This window comes from Calypte anna, chromosome 12 (genome assembly GCF_003957555.1).
Source record: "Calypte anna isolate BGI_N300 chromosome 12, bCalAnn1_v1.p, whole genome shotgun sequence".
NCBI lineage: Eukaryota > Metazoa > Chordata > Aves > Apodiformes > Trochilidae > Calypte > Calypte anna.
The window spans coordinates 8,672,418-8,694,079 of NC_044258.1; the positions used below are offsets into that span (position 1 = coordinate 8,672,418).

Here is a 21,662-nt window from a genome sequence, read left to right on the forward strand (position 1 = left end):
ACTATATCAAATTCCACTGAGTTGTACATTGGTTCAAATGAAAACAAATAAATCATACTCAAATACATTGCTCCATTTTGTAAATAACATCCTCACTTCACTTCTGCAGAAAGTAATCACAGCTTGAAAATACTTCTAGCTTTAACACAAATGTCCCCAAAGTAGCAGCATCAACAGTTGCTCCCTCCATGCATGTAACAGTAAGCATATATAACATCACTCAGTATAGCAGCCAGACAGGATGCACAAAGGATTACCCCTCACCCCTCCCACTTTCACAAAGGATTACATTGAAGGTGACAACTTATTTATGCCAGAGGACAAAGATGTGTTAAACTTCTCCACCAATACTGGTGTAATCACAGTTATGCTGTGTAACAAAATATGACAAACAGAATAAAACAACTGTTGCTTTTATAAAAGTAATACCATCTTCATAAAACACATTCTTGTCAGATGACAATCTGAAGCTAGAGCTATGCTTTTAAGATACCTGAACTTATTCTGCAGCAGAATGTGTAAACCAGTAATCTACTCCAATAAATCTAAATTTTGAAGCCCGTAACAGAATATTTACACTGCTACAACACAGAGAGAGTAAAGGCTGATGCTCGGAGGTGCAGCTGCAGAATGCTCCTTTGAATCCCCCCCTTTTTCAGTGTGTGTGAACACATCCAACACCTCCTTCCCCCCTGCCACAAACCCCTCATCTCAGCACGGAGATGGAAAAAGATTTCAAGAAGATTAACCTGTAAATAAAATACACAGGCCTTCTGGCTTTGTGCAAAACTTAGATCCATGGATTATTTTTTTGAAGGATCTGGTTTTGTATCATTTAAATATGATTTCAAGGATTCAATACCCGTATAAGGCTGGCAGGTATAAAACCAGATGAACCTGTCAAGTGGAGACAGCTAGGAAGAGGTCAGGCTGCCACTCAAAGATGCATTTCCAAGAGCAGTGAATCCCATGAACACACATTCTCTTCTCTATTGTAAAATGATTCTCAATTACACTTACAACATCTTCCTTAGTGATTTTAATTCCAATCAGTAGATTTCTACAACATTTCTTGAAAGACTATTTCACAGAAAAATATATTTCTTCTCTTAAGCAATTTTGAATCTCCTGCATTCTTTTTTGGATGTTTAAACAGCCGTCCATTTCCCTCACCCTCACCCTTTGAGTTCTTCTGCACCTTTCTACCTTTCTAATAGGACAACTTCTACTTTATTTTTGTCCAGTCACACTAGACATAATTTAGCTCTTTCACACTTCAAAAGAAATTTCCTCCAACTCCACTGAAAAGAAAATATTACTCTTCACACAGTTTAAAATTCCCAGCATGTGAGCTGGCTGTTTCCTCAGCATGACTAAAACTTAGGATCTTATTTAGAGACAACTTTGTTAATTAGTATTGACATTTCAGAGCTGAATGGCAGCTTCCTTCCTTACCAACAGCCCTGGTGTCACACAAGCAGTATGAGATCCTTATGTAAGTATCTCATTAAGCTCAGTTCCACTCTGCAAATGGCATAATGCTTTTGCAAACACTTCTATATATTATGTATAACCCCAGCCTTCAACTATTCAATTCTCTTCATCTAAGTTGCATGCAAAGAGCCATCTTAAAACTTCCTACCATAACTTGATCCAGAATATCTTAGGTTATTTACACTTCAGAATTTATCTTTCAAATTCTAAATAGATGTGATCTACACATACACATACTCATTTATAACTTCCTAAAAAGATTTTTTTTCTCCTCTCATTAAAATATTGCACTACATCTTATTCAAAATCTTACAACCGATTGCCTCTTTTCTGTATAACTACATTTAGATTGTTAATACTGGGCTAGTTCATAACATATGTATATGTTAAAATATATATATACATTAAAATATAATATATACTATATATTAGTATATTTTTAATAATATATATAGCACTAAAAACTACACAAGCATAAATACACAAGCATTTCTTCCAAGCATTTATTTCAGTCTGTTTCTTCAAGTAACTAGCACTTTGTTTCACTAACAGTATCTCCCTATGCTTTCCAAATGAATTAAATCCTTTTTATTTTCCATAAGCGGAATACAAAAGCAGCAAAATTATTAGGTTTTTTTCTTTTAGGGTTTAAGAATACAATTAGGATTTTCAAACATGGAAACAAACAGGATCCTTTGTAACCTCTCCAGAGATGTATATTACCAGTACATGAACCAGATATGTTTGACCAATTGCAGTTTCATGTTATTTCTTTAAAAAACAGGTCAAACGATCTCACATCATCCTGGTGCATTCTGGACTCAGAAGTTTCAGTTTCAGTGGTGTTCTCAGCCAGAATTCCTGCATCAAGCAATAATACTGATGGAAATTTCTTTGTACAAGAGTTTATGCTACTATACTAATCTCACTGTATGGAAATTTCTTGGACTTTAGAAGACAACTAAAAGTAACATATACAATTAATTGTACAAAACATTTTAATTTAATATGAAGTGGCAATATTGACTAGTATGTACAGTCCAGCCACTCCAAGTACAGATTTCAATTATTACATGAGAGCTAAGACTTTATGACATTTCCTACAAATGCTAATTAGCTGGTAGGTTAGGGCCCTCAGTCATGTAGCACTTCATCAATCACAAAGCTTAACTATTAAAGATGAAAACTGTAACATTTTACATGAACAGTTATGTTGCAAGTCAAAGTAGAATATTATATTAGCCCCCTTTACATGGTGTTCTTTTATAAGTCCCCACAAAAGAATTTCCACAAGCTGTTGTCCTAATATGATCCAGGTCTGCATCCTCTACACTGTTCTTGTCTCCACAACTACTGTTTTCAGCACTGAGGCTCATACTTCAGAGTACACAGTTGTTTTTTAAAATACCTACAGATTCCCAGAGATGAACACCAGGCATAGCCACTGGATGAAGGGGAAAATCTGGGAACAAAAAGGGATGTGCAAGTACCATCACTCAGTTCAGCACTTCTGCCCTTCATCCTGCAGCTTGGCCATACTCATAGAATTTGTATGTTCTGGTAAGAAATACATAAAGACTTCTGAGGTCTGCCCCTCTGCATGCTAAACTGACAGATATGAGGTGTAAGACTAGCTTTGCCAGGTTAAACAAGGCTATTAAAACAGCATACCCAACTTTACTGGCACTAAAATGGAACAGTGGTGCCAAAGATTCTAAAAGAAAGAAATATTAAGTAATATTGCACCTCTGACATTGACATAAGTTTATTATTACTCCATGCCAATCTACCTTGATCCAAATCCTCTAAATGCATACTGTTCCAGTGCTGGGCCTCCCTTAAGCCTACAAATTACAGTGAATAGTGTAGCAGTTTTTCAGTTTAGTCAAAAACTACACCAAAACCACTGCATGGAAGGTCAATTCATCATTAGCTCACTATCTAGCCCATAATTTTTTCTGCAGCATTCCCTGATGTGTGATCCTATGCCATCCTGTGGGGTTCACCACAGCTGTTTTGTTGTTTCTTCCAGAACTTTGGTAGGGAGCCCTCTGCAGCACTTGTCCTGTCCTTTCAAACAGCTATCCAAAAAGGAGAAGAAAGAACTCCAACTTTGACAGGGAGCTTTTCTGGGTTTAGTTTTGTCTCCATTGTATTTTTTACATGACAGATAACAAGAACAATGTACCCAAGAGAAAGAATAGAGAGTTAGAAATTCCTTATCTCCAATTTAAATATTCCTTCCTACTCAGTTTCAGGTTATTACTAACAAATATTTTTAAGCACTATATACAAATGTTTTTTTCTTCAATTACTTGAATACAACCATTAAAACAAATGTTATTTTAGGTTGATTGAAGAACTTCAGACTGAGTGGAGAGAGATTTAACCATTTATCTTTCATCAGCAAATGAAGGCACTAAAATAACTGCTTATTCACAAGACCCTAGATCAGAAGCACATAAAAATACAGATATAAAATGTGACACTGTATAGAAAAAATAAGATGGAAACAAGCATTAAAATATTATAGTCAGAAGAAACTAATGACCAGAGAGAACTTAGGAAGAAGAATTAGAAGCTGTTTCTTTACTTTCAGAAGTGTGTTCATGACAGAAAGACAGCAAGCAGGGCAATGTCATGGTTAAGAGTCAAGTCAGGATGGATCCACCAGAGTGCCCAGTAATTGTTTCATCACCATTCTAACTCATTTTGCACCTAGCAGTTATCAGGATTTATTTATCACATTATACAACAGAGTTCAAGAGCATAATCTGTTAACTCTATGATTTAGAGAAGAGGGATAGTGCAGTTTGAGAATAATTATTTTCATTAAGAAGCAGTTGCAAAAGAGGTAAGACAATCTGCAAAATATAATAAAATAGCCATGATGTATTTTACCCCTAAAAAAGCATTTTGTTGCTTATTTCTGAGTACATGGCCATGATGGATATTGCTGACAGCTTCATGATAAGTTGTATTAATCACAATTTTGATCACTGAATTCACAGTCTGACCTTCTCCCTCAAAACTGAAATACAAGACCAATTGAAAATTGTTCAGGGGGAGGATGTAGAATACAAACCATAAGAAAATGTGGGGTTTGATTCAGAATTCTCAAATGATGTCCAAAAGTAATTAGCATTCGTAAAGAATAAAAGGCTTGAAGTTTGTTATCTTTACATCATTAGCATTGCTAACACGACAAATATTCAGAAATAAGATTGAGTGTATGAGTACCTATATTGTACTTCTGATAGACCTTACATTCTGGGCCTGAAAAGCTATCTTACCACTTTCTGGAAAATAAGGACTTGGCTTTCTAAAGACTGTATTCAACCAATTGCAGACACAAGCAACAAACATTCTTTGAGTGTCTCTAGAAGAAGAGGAGAGATAATAATAAAATGCATTTAATGCCAGGAAATTTTCTTCATTTACCTGTGTGCTCAAAAGTGCATACATATATATATATATATACACATATGTATATACACTCATGACAAAGAATGATAGACACGACCCACATAGAACCTGTCTTGCTAGCATATTTTTCTGTAAGTGTGAGAAAAAAGATAAGGTAAATAAACATTCCACTACTGTAGGCAGAACCCCATACAGAGCTGTCATTCCAGCAACTTCCCTCCCTACTCCCCAAAGTGGAAACTAAAAACATTAAATCCAACTTCCCAAAGACATAAATGCACTTAGCTAGATTTGTAGCTCATGTAGAGGGATAAGAAGTTTTGTCAGAAATTTAAGGACTTTCATTTAACACAAATAATTTTGTGGAAACTTCACCTAATATTTTTGTGATAATGAAATTAAGTGATTATACCATAGAAATGATCCAGTTGAAAACAGCAATATGTATTTTATAGTAGAGAAATGGTTGACTATTAGAGACTTGCTCCTTGCATTTTTTTAATATATTAAATGTGCTAGAAGAATATATTTATTTCCTTTAAACATGCCTCCTAACTTTAAGAACATATCCTTTCATTGTGATCTTACCTTTTTTTGAAGGACATTAATTTTTCTTTCTTTTACTTCCAACATGTCTTTCATATCTCTAATCTCCCCAGCCAAGGTTCCTTTCTCTTCTGTGAGGTCTTGAAGTTGTTTTGTTTTTTTATTCAGAAAGGTTTCTTTTTCTTCTAATCGTAATCGCAAGGCATCAACCTGCAGTAGGCAAATCAAACATATTTAGGTTTCAGTAAAAATCATTAGCATAATTCACTGATTGTCATAATTCTCTTTTTTGTCACTTTTTCTTTCTTCTCTATGTAGATTTTCCAGCTTCATCTCAGAAAGAGATTACTGAAATGAAAAAACAAAAACAAACAAAAAACCAAAACACTTTTAGCACCGAAGGATGAATAGAAAAAGTAATCAAAATATGAAACAGCATTAAAAGAGTCCTGACTGATTTGACAAAAGCATGAAGGATTTGGAAAAAAAGACAAAACAAAGGTGACTCATTGAAAATAGTGTTCTGTACCCTGTGTTTAATTTTCCCATTAAAGCCACAAAATGAGTAATTAGATATTGGTTACAACACAGGTCTGGGCACAGACTGATAATCTAGTAACAGAATTCTTTAACAAAGACCTGGCAAATAGGGGAATGATAAGGTTACTAACTTTTCTCCAGTGTATATCACGTAAGTTTCTTAACAAATGGGCTTTACTGTACTTTTCTGTAATACACACAAATCCCTGTCAACCAAATTAAGAGATATTCCAAGGATTTTTCTAAGCAATGCCTTAATGAAGAATTTCACCAAACTGCTCTGCACTAAAGAAATGGGTTTTTTCTTCTAGAAACCCTAAAAGAAACAAAACAAGAAAATCAGCAGCATTCTAACAAGCCAGAAGATACACACGTACCCTTGATTTTCTCATCTCTTGCTGGATAAATGCTCATGCATGCAATTTTATTATTCTCTTAACACAGTTCAAATACTTTTCAAACAGAATACTTGCTTATGGTTTGGAAAAAATCTGTAGATCTCTTGATACTGGTTACTATTTGTATCCAGTTGTTTCTATAAACAGCTCTACTGGTAATTGCAATTAAATGCTTGGGTACTCATAAAAGCATTTGAAAATAGGAGGAAAAGTAGCTCGTCCCTTCCTCCACTGCAAGAGGAGAGGGGGTAAAAAAATAAAAAAGCAGCAGCCATCTTCAAGGTCTGCAGCATAAAGAGTATCGTGAAAAGACAGAAAAACATTTGGTGAAACAAGTAAAATAGTTGCAAGAAAAAGAAAAACCTAAATAACAGGGTTTAACCACCAGTACTGCCAGAGCTGCACTTCACATGCATTGCTCCCTTTCAGTGAACACTTCTACCAAATCATCCCCTCTCCTCATGCTGCTACAAATGAATCACTGAGCAGCTCACAGGGAACCAGTAGCAAATACTGGGTGGGATATTTTGGGGTAAAAATCAGATTTCACCATATATAAAGTCTATAAAGAACAAAAGACATGTTTGTTTGGGGGTTAATGTAATCCTCAATTGTTATTTTGTAAATAAAATAATAAAAGAAAACACAGTATACCCATAAAATATCATCATAAAATATACAAAAAAAACCCAAAAAACCAAAACAATCAAACAAAAGAACACCAAAAAACCCCAAAAGCACACAAAAAACCCCCACTGTTAGCGGTATGGATTTGATTTTGCATTCCTTGTACAGTCTCAAACTCCCAAATCCAAGCCTGGGGTATAGAAATAAAGCAGTTTATTCTTAGTGAAATGTTTCCGTTTTCCAGAAGGCTGCTTAATATACTGAAACTTGGATTCCAAAAGTGGAGATACTAAAAATACTGCTATAAACCTACTCTACATTTGCCCTTCCACTCCACCCAGAGAAAGATGCAACGTAGCACAGAAAGCTCACACAAGTGGCAGCATGGCATGGAGAATGTTTGCAAGGTCTTCAAGCCATGAAAATGATATTATAATATCATGCAAAGTAGAGAACTAAAATAGAGTGCAATCATTTGGTATAACAAAGACAGGTTTCCTTAAATACAGGCCATTTTTTGACACTGTTTTCTTCTGAAACTCTGAAATGCTCACATAAGGTGGGCCCAGAAAGACTTATTTTAGCTGCATTGTACACCACTGAGAAGACAATATATAAATAAAAATATATGATGTGTCTATCTAGAACAACTCTCCCCTCCCCAAGCAGACTGTAGGAAATCAGGCAAGTGAGAAATAGAATCGCTAATCCAAATTTCAAACACAAATGTCAGCAAATAAAGAACAAGGGTTTAAAGTTTATACTACCTAAAAATTCATAAAGCTTATTCATAATAAAAGGCTAAATTAAAGTAACTTAAAGTGCATGAATATAAGTTTAGCATTATACAATTGGAATAGTCAGAAAGGGTCATTTGTATTAAAAACTTTTGTAGTTAATCTGACTATTATTAAAGTACATAACAATCAGCAAAGCTAATTTATTTATATTCTGAGTTTTGTAATGCTAAATTTATTCAAAGCAATTCTTTGCAATGCCATTTTTAAACTTGGTTTGGGACCAATTTAGATGATCTATTCGATCTTGAAATGCATGTTCTTTCTCCTCTTAAAATGGCTCATTGCTTTTCTATTCACTGGAAAAAAAGATTTATACTCTACTGGATTTACTTTATTTTTAAGACTTTTTTACAATATTACAGTAATAGGATCTTGCCATTTGTAAGCAGCATATGAGATTCAAAGAGTACTTTTTAAGTGAGAGAACAAGAAATAGTAGTAGCAGAATACTTTCAGACCTCTTAATAAACATAAAAGACCTCATCTGAAACTCATTACCACATCTTCTTTAAACTTAATCACTTATTTGCTTCATGTCTGAAAGCAATCCCTCAAGCCAAATCACAAAACTCTCTGCTGGGCTTTTAAACTGCAGCTGAGAAGGTCTTCATAACACTGCAGGGAAAGCTCCAAAAGGGAGCTTCCAACTCCTTCCAAAAGGGAGTCCCTTTAGTCAGGCACTGAAAGTCTCATTTGCCACCAGGCAGAAGCTTAATGCTAAAATTCAAAGGCAGTTGCAGGTGATCAGACCCACTGATAAACAAAGCCCTGATGCCATTCCCTAGAGACAAGGATAACACAGCAGCTTGCACATGCTGATACAGTTCTCTTCTCCTTGGCAGAACCAGGCAGTTTCTGAGTCAATGCTCTTTTCCTCTCTACTCACTACCCCAAGGCTCAAACAGACAATTCTCACTCTTCTTCACAAATTTCTTCCCACACACCCTATCATCACTAGATTCCACTTGGGAATAAGCATTTTGGGCATTAAAACTTGAGAGCACAATAAGGAGAGTGGAGAGGATGAGTACATGGCTCTGAAGAGCAAGTCTGTGAGTGACAACCTGGGTGGGAAAGGAGAGCTGAACCTTGTCCACTCTGACTTTTTCCGATACCAATCCCACTCTCTCACAGCCATTACCAGAAGAGCACCAAATGACAACTTTTCTGTGTTGCCTTTCACCACGAACCAGCTCATAACACAACCAATGTTACTGCTATTCCCTAAACAAAGACAGTTTCAACCTGGAGGGACAAGAGAAGGTGCACAGTGCTTTTCTTCCATACCACAAGGAAACAAATTAACTCTGCAGAGAGCCACAAACTCCGTCTTTCCTTTCCTGCTTAATGTGCAAGCAGTTCACACAAAAACCTTTAAGTTAGCATAAGGGTTATGACCATTACTGTGCCACAGCACCTAGTATTTCAGAGTTGTCTGACTTGATTCTAAATGTAGAACCAGATTGTTTTCTTGCTTGTGCCACAAACAGACTACTCCACATATCTTCAGATTACTCCACACACCTTCATATAAACAGCTGAAATGTTTGATCAGTTCTTTCACCATCATGGTATCACAAATACTTACATGTTTGAGGTGAACTGCAATCTTACATAAAAAGGTACACGTGGACTTAAGATTTGAATTTATTTAGAGGTAAGCAATGTAACTTCTGCCTAGAACCCCAGCTGCTACAAAAGGTTGTTCTTATTGTGAGACTAACCCAGCTTTCACTTCAGAATCCATTTCAAACTTTGGTAGCTTCAAATAAAAGCTTAAAAGCATGACTGAAGAGCAGCTTCAATTGCACAAAGTTCTGAAAGATTTGAAACAGTTAAAATTCTCAGTCTCAGCAACCTCACCTCACACCGTGACAGTGTTAGCCTTGGGAAGGGAGGAGTAAGGCACGTTCAGCCACAGCCTTAGGTGGCAGATCCTCTGTTCCAGTTTCAGTGGTTCCCACCCTAACTCCTGCCCTCTGGCAGGTGAGTAGCTCTAGCTGCTCCAGAGCCAAAAAGGCCAGTTTCATTGCTAATACAGAGAACTAAATAAAAAGGCTTACAGCACACATTCTCTGTCAGGGACTCAGGCACTTCCAAACAAGTCAACCAGTCCATGGCATCTCCAAGCCACAACAACTTGAACTATCTTATTTCCAAGCCCCTTCCCAATGAACCATAGGTCAGCAAATGCTCTAAAATTATATCTAGAATTTGACTTCCACAGAATTACAATTAAATTCTTAAAAGAACTTCACCTTCCTGACAAAACAGAAATCTTTCTTAAATACAGTGAGGTGATAGTGACCTGAGCTACTGACAACGCATTTCCCATATTTCAATCTGGATCACAGAGATTCCAACTAACCCTCTGAAAACCACACCTTTTCTTACTCTTACTTCCTACTGTCACATGACAATACCTTATATGATGTTCCTGTTGTGTAGAAATACTTTAAGCATTATATAATATGATTAAAATCAAGTCCGTGTGAGAGGTCAGATTAAAATCTTAAGATCAGAAAAAGGTATTACTAATAATGCAGCATGGTTTTTGTTGTGTATTCTTTTTCTCCCTGCAAGTACAAGAAACAGAGCTATCTTTAGATATCTAACAAAGCTATCTCTTCCTCCCAAGAAGCTATTTTTTGTGGAGCTCAAATTAGAGTGTGTCCTGACACCAATGTTGGGAAGAAAAAAAAAAGAAAAAAAATCTGCCAAATATGTCTCTATTTTCTTACATGTCCTCAAGCAGTGGTCAGATATCTTGAGACTGACATAGCAGAGCACTTTAACTCAAAAATGTGTGTACACAATGAAGCCCAGGTGTTTTGATAGAATAGATATATCACCCCCAAAACTAACATACACAGCTGCTCTGAAATCAGTGCTCTACATAAGTTTTCAAAGAGGCAGAACTCTGAGCCAGTGCCAGTCTAAGAGTGCAAAGGCAACTCATACTGTGTGTGGTCTTAAATACACAGATTTATTTTCTGTTCACAGGAATGCAGTGGGGAGGTTTACAAGAACATTGGTTATGTCAGTCATTTTCTCCTTCCCTAAATTCTTCTTTCTGCCTACAGTAATCACGAGCCAAGATTTTTACATTTCTCATAATGTGAAGTAAAACTGCTTCAGCCTGAACTGCAAGTGACCTTTTACTATGTGGTAACTGTTTGGTGCTAAGCATGTATGACATCATTCATAAGTCAAATATGAACCTCCAGATGGTGTAAAACCAAAAAGCTGTTCAATCAGCTCCTCAACAAGACAAGAAGCAAGATATACTACTTCATTTATAGCCAGGATGAATTTGCCAATATTAGAAATTATGTCTTCCTTGAAAATGGCAATGTGAAATCACATCTCCCCAAAATAATGAAACACTGAAGCATTCTAAATGCAGCATGCCAATACCCTGTGAGAAATGCCTGCCATTTTCTTACTCCTCTTTTTATATCTATGGCATTTTAAATATAATTCAAAAGGAAATTAAATATGGGTCATTTTACAACTCAGTTATATATTTTTATATTTGAAAGGATAAGGATTTCTAGTATACAAACCCCCTCTCTTTGGCTTTTCACTCAACACTATGTAATTTCAAGAGTCCTTGACTTATTTTTCCCAAGCTTTGGCAGTACATTTACTACTAAAACTTGGCAATCTGAAAAACACCATTTTCCAGAAAAATAAAGCAGAACCAGATCTGATAGCTAACACATAAAGCATATCAAAGACCTCTATCCAACTGAATTGCCTTTTAATTTTGTCTAACTTCTTTTTCCTCAGCAACTTATTTCAACTGTTTAATACAATAAACTCTGTCACTTACTCTGGAAATATACAACACACAGCAAAAAACGTCAGAATTGGGCTATACTTTAGAAAGAAAATAAAAGTTCATGTAAGTGGCAAAAATTGCCATATTCAAAGTGGGACTTGATTAATCTTCATGTCATCACCCGCCACTCATGACCTGCTCCAGTAGTGACATCTATTTCTTGAAGTTCCTTACTGTTAACTGTTTAACTTATAAACCATATTATATATATATATAATTCATGAAAGTGTTTTTAGTGTTATGGAGCTCCATGAGGAAGTAAAACATGAAGCAGCACTACTGTGTTCCACTGTTAAGAATTATTTATTTTACCAAGACAAATAAATATATTTTAAGCAAAGGTTTGGCTGTACTTTTCTGAACTAATTCTGAATTCACAAGTTAAGCACTAATGGTACTGCAATACCTGGGGTAACAGAGAAGGCAAACTGTAACCCACTGTCCATCTCTCTTCTAACTCCAGTACACATTGCAGTCAATATTTACCACTGTGATCAAGAGTCAATATTCTGTCCTTCTGTAATATCATTCTCTTTCTTCCTGGTGACCACTGCAGGCTGCTCAGGACTTTGGGCAATTTTATGTGCTACTATTTATTCTATATTATTTATGTGCTACTATGTATTATGCAGCCACCTTTTGAGGAACCACTTCAATTAAGCAAAAAAAACCAACATGTATGAAAGATCTCACTGCCTGTATTTATACACCCATATGTACCTGGGGAAATATATTATTATTAAAATCAGTTTAAGCCATGAAAAAAGAGATTTCATTTTCCATACAGAAGTACTGAGTACAGAAAACATCTCCTCACAGTGACCCTTTAGCAAATACAACAATTGAGAGTCCTAACTGTACTCACTACTCTCACTTAAAAAAACCTGAAAAAAACCAAAAAAACCAAAACACACAAACAAAAAAATATTCTGAAATACAATAAAATAAAATCTATCCCCTTGTCTTATTTGTTCCCCTTTTTTAATATGATGAACAGTATTTTATTTCAAAGGAAAGGAAGTAGCTTGTAATCCACAGTATATGGTAATTTCTTTCTAAAACACCTGATCTACGCAAAATTTAAGGCAGAAAAGGAAGAACATAGCCACATTTTGAAGATGCAGACACTTGAATTTTGTATCATTAATATGTTTTGCAATCTTGTTCCAAATTGAAACTTTGATCATTTTGGTTTTTCCCTTTATAGAGGAATGATTTCAAGAATGATTTCAGCCTTTATTCCCAACCCTACCCTGTTACTCTGAGCATTATGCTTGCTCTAGTTAACATTTTGATTCATCAAATTATGTTATAATCTTCAAAGTACAATCTGTCCTCCTTCTGCTACTTCAGTATGCAAGAACTGGCAAAAGAAGAGGGGTTTAAAGCATTGATTACATTCAAGGAAAGGGGAACAGATAGTGAGCAACATTAGAAGATGGTTTATAAACACAGGACAGCGTTGGCTGTTCAAGTCAGGAAACCAAACTCATACCATTTCCCTCACAGAATCACTGCCACAAGATGTTGCAGACCTTCTGTACAAGGATGGGAGAAGCAGGTGCTGGTGTAATGCATCAAATGCTCTATTACCTGCTCCTTGGAAGATGGCACCTACATATTGCATACAGTCTTGTCCTCCCCCCTCAACAGCTGCCTCAGCCATCACCTCTACTAATCAATCTTGATTTTTTTTCTTTTTTTGTTTTTTCCAATCCTCCAAATTATGCTGTTCTTTAAAAGAGAAAATTAGTCCTGGCTGGTCAAACTACACTAGAAAATGCTTTAGCTGAACAAGAGGCTGTAGCCAAGGCTTAATCTCATCCTTGTGGAACTATATATGCCACAAGGAATTCTGATCATGTGTAGTTTATCAAGGCAGCCAACTGCCTAAAAGTTAATTCAAATTTATACTTTGCCACCTCCTACCACAAAAATTAGGTACTTGAAAGCAACCAGTCCAAAGTTCAGCCTTTAATATTCGATTCAGTTCCAGCAAATTTTGGAAAGCACGTGGGAATTGTAACTCATGTGATAATAATTACAGTTTTTGTTAATAAAACTTCCAACACAAACCTTACCTCATTGAACTTACCTCACAGTTTTTTATGCTCGCTATAAAGCTATAGCTGTCACAATATTTTTGAATTATTGCTAAAGGAAGTCAGTCACTCCAGAGTCAATGTTATTTAGCAACATAATAATGGTTATAAATTCAAAATACTTAAAACCATTTTACAAAAGCATCAATCTTGGAAGCTTTGAACTTTTGAAGCTTCTGTCTGCAATAACATTCCAAATTATTATATATTATATATTAATTATATTAATATATTTTATATTAATAAAAAGTGAATAGAAAGGCCACAATGTTCTTTTTCTAGTCAAGCCAACGCATTTAACTGCTTCATGAAATAAACATGCAGAACTCAACAACAGTATAAGAAAAATCAATAAATATCTCTCAGCTTTATGTATAATAAAAATAGAATTTCTACATGAACTGGTTTTCTCAGCTTTATTCTATTCTAATAGTAGGAGTCAGCTATAACAAACAGTTGGCATGGCAGTGAAGGTGTGATTTTCAAGAAGCCCATTTAAGTCCCTAACCTACTCAAACCATTCAAAGGAGGAGCCTGCAGGTAAACCTCTCCCCAGCTGAGCCAGAAACCCTGTGTTATTCACGCCAGGGTGGGTGAACTGCACCCCTGACCTCTCTTGGTTTCACATTTTGAGTGAGACACATCTTATGATTTATCCTTTTCTGAGACTAGAACACCTGCTCATGTCACACACTTTTTATCAGACATTCCTACATCAGGAGGTCCAGCTTGGCTACCTGCTTATCTTCCAGGATCTATGGCCAGCTCATGAACAGTGATATCAAACAGCTTGGCCAATATTTTTCTTTTATTTATAAGAACACAGTGAACAGAGAGGAAGGTTAAAAAATTAAGCTAAGCATATAGTGTTTACTTTAAATAGAACAGTGTTTTCTTCAAGAAATATATAATTTTGGATTTTCTATCTCTCCTACCCACACTTTTCCAGAGACAAAGTTGTAGCCTTTTTTCTGCAAGTTACTGTGTTTTTCTTGAGAGTGAATATGCTGCTAAATACTTTTGACCTCTCAGATTCAAAATTCACCTAAAATTTTCCAAACATAAAAGCTGAGAGTGAAATCCTCTCTCCCAACAAGGTAGGCTCCATAATCTCCCACACAGCAATAAATATCAGCTGGTTTGATGCCAGCCTTGACTACCAGCACATATTACAGCTCTGCTTAGCTCCATCACTTGCCTTCGATCCAAAGCTTTCATTCTCTAGACTCTTCTAGAACTCAGAATATTTTCATTAGCTCTGGCTTTTGAGGCACATAAGACAAGACAACCTCCTTGCTTACTCCCCCCTTGCATATGTGAGGGAAGAAGGTACCTGCCTGGTGTCAGAACAGAGTGCAGTTTTACTACATAAGATGCTCAAAAGATGGTGTAGAATATCTGGCATTCCAGTAGTAATGTTCTTAAAAGAAAAGTTGTCACATAAGTTACAAGGTCCACAGAAACCCCTCACCTTTCCAACTCAGTAGGTTAAAAAGCATGTTAATGAACTGCTAGTATTTCTGTGTTACCAGACAGAAATGTTCCTAGTGCTTTGCCCTATATAATCCCATGTAGTGACAGTAGTGACATCCATTTCAAACACTCCAACTAAACTGCAAAATGCACAAGCATTTTGGAGCTTAAAATGATGCTTCAGATAATTTAAATTCCAAGTACTTCTTGAGTAAACAAGTTGTTTTTTTTTAAATAGAGCAGCTACTAGTTAGAGAATAAAATCAACCATGTTGATTAAATATAGATGTACCTGTTTTACAAAAGCAAATCTGTGGATACATAGGTGTAGTAGTCTCTTTGATTTCCATCTCACTTTACAAAAAAACAGGGATTTTTATTTTTTTTTTTTAGGCCTATCATCCCTGAAAATTAGATTTAGGACATGAAAGTCAGCCTTTGTTCTTCCTGCATATATTATACCCCAGTAATACCTCTGCAGTCTCCCTGTAAACTTGTGCAGATGCAATTAAGTGCCTCTGTAACTGAAACTTTCGAAACCCTTCTATTATTTATGCAAGAAGAAATATAACCCTCTGCACTCCTTCATCTCTGTACTGAATTGCAAGACCTATCAGAGGAATAAAGAAAATTATAACTTTAGTTGATGAATGACATATATAGATGTTCTTTTTTAAATTAAGAAAGAACTGAGGAGCAAAAGCAGTCTTCTCATAGTAGTAAAATAAGACAGCCCACATACTTACTGGTAGTTTCTTTCTATATGGGTTTGTGTTTTAAACAGGCATTCAGACATTGAAACTGTACCAGTAACTATGCCCTTAACTGGTTATTTTTCCATTTAAACCATCTTATTTCCAAGAATCTGCCTAATGACAAGCTGGCATCATTATCCTCAGAACATGTAAGAGTACATTAACCTATGGAATAATACAAGGTTTTTTCCTCAATGTAGGCATCTTGTATCAAAACACATAAAAGTCTACAAAAGAATGATTTCAGGTATTCTCATTCTTTAATATAATCTATTGCTTGGCATAATAATAATGTTTCTTATTCAGAACAATTGCTGGTTACAATCAATGACAGTAAACGATGCAAATTTTATATATATATAATATATATATAATATATATCAACTATATATTATATATATATATATATCCTTTTTTCCCCTGTGAATTAAATAATATTACGCTTTCAAGGGTCACGTGCTATATAAATCATTGAGCCACTTACAAAATAGAAACCTTTGAAACAAAAACAGGAATCTGTGTTTGCAAGGAGTACAGTCCTACAAAACAGAAATTAAGATGGCAAATGAACAGATATCAAAACTGAAGAAACAGAACATAGCCTTTAAATCATATTAGTGGGATTTCCCCAAACAAGTTTTCAACATGGGTCCCAATCTTCAACACTGCTCTAAAATTTTCTCATCTTATTTTGAAATAAATTAGTTTTTACATAACTTCAGGCCCTTTCAACCATGCCACTGGTTGAAAAAGCAAGTGAGAAAATTGTGCATCACACCAGCAGTTCTAGTCCTTCTCTTTTAGCTTTTTACAGCAGATGTCTGATTATGCCACTCCAACAAACACCTTTGAACAGTTTAACTTACTAACACAGTTAAAAGGAAAAAAAAAAAAAAAAAAAAAAAAAAAAGAGAAAATCCTAAATATGTAATTCATAAAGCAGCATATTTTCCTTAATTAATTTTCTCAAAGTTTACAATATCTGTACTAATTCTCTGTAACTAGATACGTTCTGGATCCATTCTCAGAGAATCTGTATAGAATAAACATTTGAAACATCTTAAGGACTAACTAAAACCATCTTTCTACTACACTGCAAGGCAAATGATTTTTGGATGTTTTGCATTTTTATGCTAAATAGTGCAGCTGCAATTGATAAAAAGCAATCAAGCTAATTTAGGTCAATCATGTCCAGGAGGTTCTCATCACTTGTATGAAAACGCTCTCACACTCATTTTAAGACTTGACTTCAGCAAGCAGCTTTCTCCCTCCCCCCTACTAAATTTTGGTACCTTAAGGTTCCCTGTGCATCTTAAGCAACACAGAAAAGAAAATATTATTCTTATTGAGTAAGAACATTAATATTTTTACACTATAAATCAAACTTGTATGTCTCATTTGAATAAAAACTTAGGTTGACATTACCATTTGAGCACAAACATGATTTATCACAACACAGCAGCAGTGTACTTTTAATGCACGTTGAGACATCAGGTCAAAGGCAAAGTAAACTTCTAGCACTCAAAATGCAGAACCATTGCCCTCTAGAGCATAACCTGGATTACATTACTGAGATCATATGTTTTGAATTTATGATTTTGATTTATCAATAGGGCACATCACAGCTGCCATCCTGAGTTCACTCTCAGCTGCTGAATTTGACATTTTAAAAGGTTGTTTATATTTTGAAATTTTGCATTAACTATTGCCACTGCATTTTAGACCTATAACACTATTATAGCCATGCAAGGACTTTTTCCTAGATGACAAAATCCAACACAGTGGATCTGAATCCTGTTATGATTCTTACCCATGTGTCCCAGTTCCCACCTGCATTTTTTCAGCTAGCTCAAAAATACCAACAGGAATAAAGAGAGGCCCTGAACTTCAAAGTATGCCATGCCTTTATTCCTGTTCTGAGATGCTTATGGGGTTCAACACAGTAGCTGGAGATGGGTGCAGGGAACCACATAACCATGCCCTGGATTTCTTTCTCCTTCCTGAAAAGATGAAGCCAGGTGACAGCGGGTGCAACCCAATTGACTGAAACCGATGTCACGGCTTCTTTTCATGTTCAGTTTGTGCAGCTGCTCATCAAAACCTATTGCTCACTGTTTCCACAGAAGGGTGAGGAGGTTAGCACAAAAATGTAGCAAGACAAACCTCTTTTAGGGCACAGTACTTCAGGGTCCAACCAGGCGTTCCAGCAGAAACTCATGAATAGTGCTCTGAGCCTATAGCCCTCAGGGTTGACCAGCCTGGATCAGTGCTGTTGCTCTGAAAGCAGCCAACCTCTCTGCTGGCTTGCTCAGGACTCAGCTGAGCCTCTGCTTCGAGCCTCACCTTTTATTGGCCCCCTAATCCTGCTCATGCTCAGTGGGGGCCCCACCCTAATCAGGCACAGGTGGGCTTAACACAAGCTCATGCCCATTACCTGGCAATTAGTGGCACCTGGTTGCCTCATTTCACTACACAAAAACTTACCAGTAATACCAAAAAAATACCAGCAATTCTGCAACTGACCAAGGCAAGGTTTGGAAAAAAACAAACAAACAAACAAGCAAATAAACTAGCCTTCAAATCATAAAAATTGCATCTGTCTCAGTGGAGGAAAATAACATATAATCACTGAAATAATTTGCCTAATGATTTTTGGTCTACGATTGACATAATTTTTTTGTTGGAGAGGAAAGGTGGTCTTTTTATTGACGGACTACTCCGTTTTTTTAAAAATACACTGACCTGTTAAATAACAAAACAAATATAATATAAGCTTTTCACCAAACTGTTTCTTTTAGAACTGCAATTGGATAATAATTCTTGGACTTACATATATGGCTAAGAATATTTTGGGGGAATTATTAGCACATTGCAACTCCAATCTCACATTCTAGAAATCATTCTTGGGATTATGCATCAGAACACAAGGTTCCTCACAACAATAGCTAAACAAGCAGGAAAAAAGCCAACAAACTGGAGAAACAGGCAGCACCTGTCTTGGAGGTGTGGAACCTGTCTCTGGAACTTCTAGAATCATACTTGGAGCTCTGTACCCAGTTTGGACTTGTCCAGTATTGATCTGGCATGACACAATACTGGCACGTGTCCTACATGAGACTCACCTAGAAAGAAGGTGGCACAAAACTTACCAGGAGAGGTAGAGCCCCAGGTTTGTGCACGCCAAAGAAAAAGCCCCTGGAATCTCTCACTGCTGACTTCAATCACTTAGTGGGAGGGTGTGAGAAGATAAAGCCAAACTCCTCCCACAGATGCACTGGGAAGCAATGAGACACAGCTGGAACATTCACCCTGACATAAAACCCCCACGTTTTTTACCTCAAGCTTGGTCAGCTACTGGAACAGACGCTATAGAGGTTATGGAATCTCCATATCTCTGATATATCCAAAACTTGACTGGACACAGACATGATCAACCTACCCTAATTAAGAGCTGCTTTGAGATGAAGCTTGGCCTAGATGACCTCTACAGCCTCCTCCCAAGCTTCCTGATTCTAGGATTCATCTGAACTTAAACCTCAATTTGTCAGTCTCATAAATCTCCTGCACTAAAACCACAAACAACAGATGCCCTTGCACTAAGTCTGGCCCCCTACCACAGGGGGAAGTACCCACACTAAAAGAGGAAACACCTGCAAACCAACCCTCCCTGAGGACTTCCCTGGAGTTGGAGAGGGGCATGGCAGCAACTGGGCTGCATAGGCTGAGTAAATGCACTGCACAAAAGAAAAAAGGTCCCAAAATTCCAACTATACTATGATTTTTTTTCATGAGGCAAGTGGTGAGAATTTATCATCATTTCCACTACAAAGTTGAACAAAGATTATCTTTCAAGGTTTCTACTTGCCTAGAAACCATGAGAACCACAACAGACATGAACTATTTAAGGAGAGAGTTTGCCAAAAACTGCAAAAGAGAAATACTCTAATAAAAATGCTTAAGAATTATCCAGCCCAACATAAGCAAAGGATAGTGTTAGATTTCAAATCAAACTATCAGCATTCCAACAAAAAAACAGCCTTTCCTGGGGACAATCCACCCATAAAAATTGCAAAAGTTTAAATAAAACACAAGGCAGAGTTTACTTATACACACATCCAGAACACTACTTATTTTTTCACAAAATTTTATCTTACACTCAGTGATAGTAAAACCAACAAGAAAAATCATTATATTCCCAGGTGACATGCCTAAAAGTTCTAGGGAAAAAAACCCAAACCTGCCAATAACAACATATTTTGAGAATGTCAGACACTTTGAGACATACATATGCAATTATTAAGCTAGGGAAATGCATAAATCACAGATCTGTACATGTGGAAAATCAGGCTCATCTTGTCCTTTATTGTGGCATCCTGCTATATTCAAAGTCATATTTAGCCATTGCTATTCATGTGCTTTGTTAGCTAGCTATAAGCACTTACCTTTTTGTTAGTATATTTTATCTTAACCAAAATTCTAATATTTTCAGGAAAGAATTGATAGAATAATAAAATGATAGAGTAATTGTAATCTACTTTTTTAATAACTACAAACTATATTATGCCACTGCAAACAGAACTAAAGACCAGCCTCTTGCCTTCACATCCTTATTAATAAGGTAAAGTATATTTTAAAGATGAGGTGGCTTGCAAATGGAGTTAGTCTAGCTAAAATAAAAGAGAGGAAGAAAAAAGTAATACACTGGCATAAATTAGAATATACACTTACACAAGGCTATCAGTGAGCCCAAATATTCCCTTGTCTTTTGCTGCTGATACGCCTCTAGAAACCCTTCTTGTTGCTCTTCATATCTCTTGCTATATGTCCTGATTTGGACCGGATAAAACTAATTTTATTTCTTGTAATTTTACTTTCAGCTAAGTTTCTTCTAGGTAGCTGAATTTGCTGAAATTAATGGCATGTTTTCTTCTAGTACCGATAATGCTTGATGTTTATAATTACAGATAGAGAACAGTATCCAGAACCAAGGCCACTGCAAGGTACTGAGAAGCATCTTATGCTCCAGAAAGAGAAAGGAAGTAAAGGGGTAACACCTGCATCCTTCCTTCAGGGAGGAGCAGTCCAGACAGGTGACCAAAATTGACCAAATGGAGTATTCCACTCCATACATTCCATATACAGTATAAGTCTGAGGGATCACAAGGGTCAAGTTCTTCTTTGCCCATTTCTGGCATCCTGGGAGGATTCCATCCATTCATCTGCCTTTGGCCCTGATCCCTGCCTCCTGAATCCATGTATCCCTGCCTCCAGCTCCCATCTGCTGCTGACTTTGGGAACTCAGCCTGGGACATTTCTTAACCCTAGACCTGCATGCTCAAATGTTCTCCCTATTGACCCCAGGACACCTGTGACCACTCCCACCCTCTGTATAATTACTTTTTTTTTTTCTAATTAAAAGTGGAGGAATAACTGCTGATTTCAGTTATACAAAAATCATAATTTATAAAAACACATGGTGCCATAACATTCTCACCTATTTAACAGTTCCTGAAAGCATTCCTTCTTGAGAAAAAACATCATTTAAGCTTACCCTCTTACTAGGTATGTGACAGACTGCTTCAGAATTTAGGATAGAAGATGACACAGAGCAAACTAGACACTACCAGACCACTGGTACACAGAATCATGCTAGAGGA

At 36.3% G+C, this 21,662-nt stretch overlaps 1 protein-coding gene across 1 annotated transcript in view; it reads right to left on the reverse strand.

Annotated features, from left to right (window-relative positions):
• The window catches only part of ERC2 (ELKS/RAB6-interacting/CAST family member 2), a 409,582-nt gene that overhangs the window by 286,709 nt on the left and 101,211 nt on the right, over positions 1–21,662 (reverse strand). Inside the window, exon 9 of the mRNA XM_030458648.1 lies at positions 5,509–5,676. Within this exon, the coding sequence (XP_030314508.1) occupies positions 5,509–5,676 (168 nt within the window). The remainder of the gene's footprint in view (positions 1–5,508; positions 5,677–21,662) is intronic.